The 7,954-nt window shown below is 53.7% G+C and overlaps 1 protein-coding gene across 3 annotated transcripts in view; it reads right to left on the reverse strand.

The window, feature by feature from the left end:
• The window catches only part of RBM19 (RNA binding motif protein 19), a 120,427-nt gene extending 112,834 nt beyond the window's left edge, over nt 1–7,593 (reverse strand). For 2 of the 3 annotated variants that reach the window (XM_057745875.1, XM_057745874.1), the window contains exons 1-7: nt 7,460–7,593; nt 5,108–5,290; nt 4,603–4,728; nt 4,386–4,424; nt 3,903–4,095; nt 2,567–2,811; nt 911–991 (exon numbers count right to left, since the gene is read on the reverse strand). In XM_057745875.1, coding sequence (XP_057601858.1) covers nt 911–991; nt 2,567–2,811; nt 3,903–4,095; nt 4,386–4,424; nt 4,603–4,728; nt 5,108–5,290; nt 7,460–7,495 — 903 coding nt within the window. In that variant the 5' untranslated portion in view covers nt 7,496–7,593. The remainder of the gene's footprint in view (nt 1–910; nt 992–2,566; nt 2,812–3,902; nt 4,096–4,385; nt 4,425–4,602; nt 4,729–5,107; nt 5,291–7,459) is intronic. The other variant, XM_057745876.1, reaches the window with a different exon arrangement.
• Between the last annotated feature and the right edge of the window lie 361 nt (nt 7,594–7,954).

A 7,954-nucleotide genomic window follows, 5' to 3' on the forward strand; every position in this document is an offset into this window, starting at 1 on the left:
CAATATTCAAAGGTGTTTATGACACAATGTGATGGGGGTGGTTTCAAAATAGTTCCTACTGAGGATTGACTTTTAAAAAGAAAAGACAGGTCAATGTCTGTATACAAAGAAAAAAATGTGTAAGAAGATATACTCAGAATTTATTAGTGGTTGCTAGTGAACGGGATATACTGATAGATGTGGGGAGTTGCAGGCAGCTTGCTCCAGTTTGCTTGGGACAGTGAGTCTTTACTCCTATATAATCAGAACTGTAGTTCTGAATCCTGGTACCCCATCTGGTTGACACTTTTCTCTCAGCACAGTTTGGCTGGCAACTTACACAGTGATATGTAGTTTTTACTTTTTTTTATTTAACTACATTAAAAAAATTTCCTATGCTTAACTTCTACTACTTTCACGAGGAGAAAAATTTTAAAAACTTAAAAATTTCTCTCCTGTGTAGATCCAGAGTCAGCAAACTACAAGACATAGGCCAAATGTAGCCCACTGCCTGTTTCTGTAAAGTTTTACTGACAGACAGCCAGGCCTATTTGACGACCTGCCATCTAGGGCTGCCTCTGCGCTACAACAGCAGGGTTGAGTCGTCGTCACAGAGACCGTACTGATCACAAAGCTTTAAGTATTTACTAGCCGATGCTTTTTAAAGTTTTTAGCAGAAAAAGTTGGCCCACCCCTAGCGTAGATGATCGGTGAGTGGGACCAGTATTTCTCAGTCTCACTATAGCCGGCCCTGTGTCCTGACCTTGACAATGCCCGAGATCCTATGTCTCAGCCTTTTTGGCCCCCAGTTCCCTACAGCTTAGGTCCTCCACCGACCCTGAAGCCCCTGTGCAGCAGAGGCTCCTGGCATCTTCACCCTCGTCTCCTGCTACCCGGAGGCTCCCTGCCCAGTCCCATTACTGAAACGTACCTCTGTGACGTTGAATGGGGCTCCCCGCAGCTTCACGGTGTGGGGCGTGGTGGGTTCCTTCTGGCTGGCTGGTTTCTCGGTCTGTGTGATGGCAAAGAACGGAAATGGCCACAGTGAGTTCCCTGGTGCAGCTGCAGGAGGAGCTGACCTGGGCGTCACAGGCGTCTGACCCTCATGCCCGGGACGTGGAGCCTGCCCAGAGCCTGGGGTAGCAGGTGCCGAGCCTCCACGTGCCCGGAGATGAGGGTCAGAACCAGAGCCAGGCTCCCTGGGGGTCTGCTCGCAGGGGCCCCAGGCCACACGGAGGGGCAGAGCCTGGGAAGGCGCACTGAGGCACAGTGATACTTGCTACCACTGACTCAGGGCTTACTCTGTGCCAGACGCTGTACAAAGCACTTTGGGGACACAGCTGTCCTCTTGAATCTTTAAAACAATCTTACAGGGGTTACAGGTTCAGGATGTCTTCTCTAATTTTAGAATCAGAACAGCTCTGAGAAACCTAATTTTTTGCTTAATTCCTCTGGCAATAAAACCTGCCCTGATGTGGACTCATTTGCCGGCAAAGCGTGCTCTGAACTCTTTACGCCACAATTTAGGCTTTACGCCTATCCCAAGGGGATGCGTGTTCATTTCCAGCTTCACTGAAGAAAACAGTCATGTGCTTTTATGGGGTGCTGCCCTGCATAAATTCTGGGGTGTCTCTCTGAAATCTGGAACTTCTGATTTGCAGCGCACACTCAGGTGCAGGGGTTTTACAAACTGGACAGAGATCAGTGCCCTCCTAAGCATCACCTTAGGGGAGGATCGGGGCCCGAGGAGAAGCACCTCACCCTGCCAAGACCTGAACCCACAGCTCCCTGACTTAGCTACACTAGACTACCTCTTTAGAATACATACACGTCTAGGAGAAAAGGACAGGAAGTGGCCATCAGAAGTGATAGACAATCGGAGGAGAGAGAAGGGGAAGAAGAAAGAGCAGGACAAAGAAAGAATGAAGACCCAAAGGATGTGTGACGCTGCCCTAAGCAGAGAGGACCCCTGGGTGGGAGACGGGGTGGCCGTGCCTGGAGGCAGAGCCCGCGTTTATGACCTAGACTCTAGAGCCCAGCACACCTGGGTCTGGGTCTGGACCCCAGCACTTCCCAGCCATGACCTTGAGCGAGTCGCTTCCCTTCTCCGGGCCTCAGTTTCCTAACCTGTAAAGGGGATAAGAATCCCCATCCCCTAAGACGGTCGTGAGATTCAATGACAAACGACACACCAGGTATTGAAACGCGCGCGTAATAACTGCTTAATTAATTTCATCCGTCGTTGTTGATCACGGGCTCACACCTGTCCACCTTGCTAGTAAATATAAAGTATAATATGCTCAGGATCCTTATTCAGCTCGTTTATGCCCGCCCCCCCAAATACGGAGGGGCAGGCAGCCTCTCTGTGTCAGCAACAGGAAATAAGTTCAGAGAGGGGATGTGCTTGCCCGAGCTCACACAGCAACACAGCGAGCGAGCTGAGAGTGGAAGGCAGGTCTCCGGGCTGCTGAGCTGTCTTTCCCCGACATCACACCCCTCCAACAAAGGGGCTGCAGGGAACGTGCGCGAGGGACAGGCGGACCTCCTCCCTCCCCGGGCTCCCGAGCGGACCCCAATCCACACGCACCTCGGCTCGGGCCGCCTCCCCGTCCTGCTGGGCGGGGGCGGCGCAGGACCCCTCTTCCTCGGCCTCGCTCCCCTCCTCGCAGTTCACGGCTTCATCTTCACTCTCCTCCGAGGAGGGCGACGCGCTCTCCACCACCTTGGATTTCAGGTAATCCATGTCCGACAGCTCCTTCCACACGGCTGCCTTGGGTTCAAGGTCGTCGTCCTCCTCTGAAGAAATGGGGAGGCTGGGGGTCAGCGACGGGTCTGAGCAAACCAGAGGGCTCGGCTGGCAGACAGCAGGGCACGCAAGGTGCCAAGCCCGTGATGACCAGGAACCCCGTGCCCAGCAGCCCCAGTCCCCAGTAAGTCCTCAGATAATGTCAAATGGGGTGAAACCGGTCGAGTTTTGATAGTTTACGTGCCACACACTGAGAACTTCGGGGCTCCCTCACCAGCCTCGCCAGCTGTGGCCTGCATGACATTTTATGCCTACAGAGAGGACTGGCACGCGTTGATCAAAACCCGTCGGCGGCTCCCCGCTGCTCTCAGGGTGAAACCCAAACTCCTCACCGGGCCCGGTGAGCTCACTGGCTTCTCCACCAGCTCCCTGTGCTGCAGCCACCCTGAGCACGTGGACGCCCCACAAGCGCCTGCTCCTGCCTCCTCTGCGCCTTTGCCACACTGTTTCCTCTGCCTGGAGCCCCTCTTCTCCCCCCAGCCAAGTCCCACCAACGCCCAGGGAGTCCTTCGGATCCCAGCTTTGCACAGAGACTTTACCAGCCATAAAACTCACATAAAATCCATTCCCTCGCCGCCTTCTAATCAGTCGATCCCCGCCCCTCGACCACTGCACTCACCACTCAGAACTACACACACTCACGGGCCCATACGGCCCCCATGACACCACGAGCCCCTTCTGAGGACAGCGGCTCACTCCTTCACCTCCTCTGCTCAAGGGCCACCTCCTCAGAGGCCTTCCCCTGTGACCCCCCCCCACCCCTTTTGTACTTTCTCTCTGCGGCACTCGCGTTCCCATCCCATGCTAAATAGCAGACTGATTACTGTCTCTCTCCCTGACCAGGGCGACAGCTCCACGGGGGCAGGATTCTCTGCCTTTTGCTCACTGCTACATCCCCAATGCCTGAAGCAGCGCCTGGCATACAGTAGGTACTCATGCAATATTTGAGTAACCGACTGAGTGAATGAGGAACCAGGATCGGTCAAGGCCAGCGTACCCACAGGCGGGATAATCACTGCTCTATGAGGCAGTCTCTGACTCGCTGTCTCCTGGACCCGGCACCGAGGGGGCCCAGGCGCGTGCAGGACGCACACTCGGGCAGGGGACACACCCTCACCTTCCGGGTCCTCCCCGGCTCCCTCCTCCTCACTCTCCTGCCCTGAGTCGGAGTCGAAGTTCAGGTAGTCGTCAGCCGACTTGCTCTTCCCTTTGGAGGTCTCAGTGTCCAGGGCATCGTTCGCCCAGGTGGCCGTGTGCGTCCGCTTCTGGTGAACCGACAGGAACTCCTGGAACTCGTTGTCTTCCTTCAGCTGCGGGCGCCGGGCGGCAGGGAAGTGGGAAGAAGGGAGAACAGGCAGAGCAGGCTCAGACAGGACCCACCCTTGCTAACCTTCTGGAGGATAAAGCGTCCTCTGTGGCCACCCCCCACCCCCGTCTCTAGAGGACCCCTGGGGCCAGCGGGGTCAGTCCTGGGGAGGGCTGGCGTGGACTCCTCGCCACACAGGAAGACGAAGGAGCCACGGAGCTGTGGCAAAGGGGAGATGAGAGGCCAGGTGCTGCCTGCTGGGCCGGCCCTCACCTGTCACCAGGATGGACTCACCTCCTCCAGGTCACCTGCTACCTTTTTCTTCTTGTCGTCCTGAAAACAGAAGGCACAGGCGATGAGCATCACAGATGAAAGAAGACGGAACTGCGCTGCCCTGGAAGGGCTGCTTCCGGGAACCACCCGAGAGGGATTCTCAGGTACCCCCCTCTCCCGCTGCCCTGCCTTCCTGGGGTAACACTGGGGATGCAGCCGGGAGTGACCATCCACGCACTTTCTTAGTTTCCGGGGAGACAGAGTCTCTGTCTTTTGGAAGTGGCTTGGACTGGCTTGGTTTCTGGGCATGCTTGCTCCAGGCTCGGGGCTTTGCTGGGTCTCCAAATGACTTGCAGAACTCCACCTGCGAGGGACAGAGAGGGGGATGACGACACCTGCTGCCATGCCCGGCACAGGCAATTCAGCCACTGACCGAACAAGTGGATGGATAACGCAGACCAGTGCATCTCACTCTGGGTCCAACAGCATCACCGTCACCTGTGAGCTGGCGAGACATGCAAATTCTCGGGTCCCCTCCCCCAACACATGGAATCAGAAACTCTGGGGAAACTGGTTCCGCACACACCGCAGGAGATTCACAAGCATGGGAGTCTGAGAACAGTGAGGAAGACCAAAGGTGTCACAGCCTGGAAGGGGACAGGCTTTGGACTTGGGCGTGAAGAGAACGAGCCCATGGGTCTCTGCCGACGGGCTGGCAGGGGTGGGGATTCACATCTGCTCACCGTGATCCGGGACGTGTCAATAAAACTCTTGTTGAAATGGTTCAGCGCCATTTGGGCCTCTTCCTCAGATTTGAAGCCGATGAAGCCAAACTTGCGGAATTTGCCATCTTTGGTGAACTTGAGGCTGCAGTCCGTCAGCGTGCCGAAGGCAGTGAACAGCTGCCGGAAACGCTCCTCCTTCATCTAGGATGGAAGGGGGCCGGTGAGGGAGGAGCCGGGGAGCCCTCAGAGCCAAGCGGACAAAACGGGTTGGGAACCCCAGGCCCCGGGATTCCCCGGAGGTGACCTTAGCTGGGGCGGTGGCAGTGTGCTTTGCAGTTGGACCTGGTTCCAGCTCTGGCTGGAACACTTACTCGCTGTGTAGCCTTGAGCAAGTCCCTTAACCACTTCACGGAGGAGGAAATGGAGACTCAGAATGACTGCACTGGAATCTTCCTATCCTGTGGGCTGCTAGGAGGCTAAGGAGACCTATCGTACAAGGAGCCCGGCATCGTGGCTGCTGCATAGGAGACACCTAATAAATGCCTGCCACGACAGATGTGTGAACTAAGGAACACGGTGAACGGCATAGTGTTTGCTAATTGTGGCAGACAGGACTAACCATCTTCACGGCTTGTGTTTAGGACTCCTCATAAGCATCGCTCTGTGTCCCAATAGTGAGCTCTCATCTTCAGTTCTTGGTTTCTTTACCCCAATGACTATCTCCTGACCCCCACTATGAAAGATAAGAAACTTACATCACCTATTCCTCCCTTCCAGTCTCTGTTATTTGTTGTTGTTGTTTCTTAACTTTTTATTTTATATTGGAGTGCAGCCGATTAACAACGGTGTGATAGTTTCAGGTACACAGCAAAGCAACTCAGCCATACGTATACAGGTATCCATGCTTCCCCAAACTCCTCTCCCATCCAGGCTGCCACATAACATTGAGCAGAGTTCTCTGTTGCTATACAGTAGGTCCTTGCTGGTTACCTGTTTTAAATATAGCAGTATGTACATGTTATCCCCAAACTCCCTAACTATCCCTTCCCTCCACCCTGTTATTGTTTTTATTTCTTCCATCTTTAACCCTAAATAGTATACTTAAAAAATATCTATTATGGATCCATCCATCAGCTTTAGACAGTGTCTCTTGACACCTCACTCTGATGGATGCGGATTTCGTATGACTACCCTTCCTTCCCCTCTCAACTACCGTCTCATTTTGCTTCTCAGTATGGCCATGTCTCTTACCATTGCATGACTTGTCTGTTGAATGAAAGAATTAATAAAAACAGTAGTAGTAGTAGTAGCTGACACTTTATGAGCTTCCTATGTGATGATGTTCAGGGTTTTCCGATGAGGAACTTGTCAAGAGATGCAAGTCATTATGATGGTTACTTTGAAGAGAGATGGAGGATAGGACAGAACAAAAGACTTTGCTTCTCGTTTTATACTGAATTTTAAAAATCGTATGATAGGTGCCCCCCCCGCCCAGTCCGCCAGGGAGGAGAAAAGGTAAAGTTAAAAAACCACAACAATGAAACAGAAACGGTTTTATGTTCTCACTCTAAGGAGTACACAAGATCGCGCATGCCATCCAAACGGCACATTTTGCATTTTGCGAATGAGTTTACTGACCACACCAGTGGTGCAGGGGCCTCTCCATCCAAGGAAAGTCATAGTGAAATTGGTACAGATGATACACTTGGGCACAATGCATCTAATCATCGCACATCACACATTCAACTATTTCTTCACTCATTTATTCAACATGTTTTTATTGGATACCTACCATGTGCCACGTTCTATGCAGACTCTAGGGGACTCTAGGCAGAGCCAAGTATAACTGGGTCACCCCTCCCCACTTACTGGAAGTGGTTTAAAGCCTTTCACACTCACTCAGTTTTCTTAAACTAGTCCCACCTGCCCTAAAGGTAAGAGTGGGAACTGAAACCCAGGTCCTCAGCCTATCACTCCCCATTTTCCTCCCGGATAGCGCCCCGAGTGGAAGAAAAATATAGGTGCAGTGTCTGACCCAGTCACGAGTCAACCAAAAAAAGTGATCCAACAAGAGGGTTGTGGGAAGCAAGGCATCCGACACAACGTGGGGGCTGGCACCTCCCTGAGAACGAGGTGTTTGACGAGGTCGGGTATCATCAGGCCGGCTGGGAAACCCTGAGCACGCACTATCCCTCTCTCCCAAAAGTCACATGGGAACCTGCCGAAAATCCTGCCCCTTGTGGCTTCTGAATCCTCCGGGAATCCTGCCCAGAGCGAAAGCCCCTCAATTCTCCCCAGACCTCTCCCTCCCAACCTCCAGCTCCTGGCTGGTCCCAATTTCAGATTCTCAAGTCCAGGCTCTGCACTCACCCCATTTGGGAGGTTCTTCACGATCAGTCGCGACATGGCGCACGGTCCCACTGTTTTGATTCCGGCACGAGAACGGCCAGCGACTACCACCACCACCAACTTTCACGCTGCCACCCTGGGCGCCGCCATTTTTGGCAAGCCGGAACAAAGTCACGTGCTCCAGGCGTAGCCTGCCCTCCTCCGGAAGTAGGCGTAGCCAAAGAGGGCAACGCGAGGAAGTCACACCTTCCAAGGGGCGGGCTTGAGCGTCTGCGTTCTGCGCAGGCGCAGACTGTTCGGCGGCGCCTGGAGAGACCAATGTCGTGGCCCGGCCTCTAGGCGGCGCTGGTTGCTAACGTTGGTGGGGGATAGCGCGTGGCAGGAGCAGTGTTTTAGCTCTGCTTAGACACGGAAATCGTTTCAGCCCCTTTCTCTGTTTTATTTTGTCATTGAGTCGAAAGACGGCTCTGCGAGTGGAGGCATGATTAGGGAATCTTGCCTTTCTTTTCGACATGG

The sequence above is a fragment of the Hippopotamus amphibius genome, chromosome 8 (assembly GCF_030028045.1).
Source record: "Hippopotamus amphibius kiboko isolate mHipAmp2 chromosome 8, mHipAmp2.hap2, whole genome shotgun sequence".
NCBI lineage: Eukaryota > Metazoa > Chordata > Mammalia > Artiodactyla > Hippopotamidae > Hippopotamus > Hippopotamus amphibius.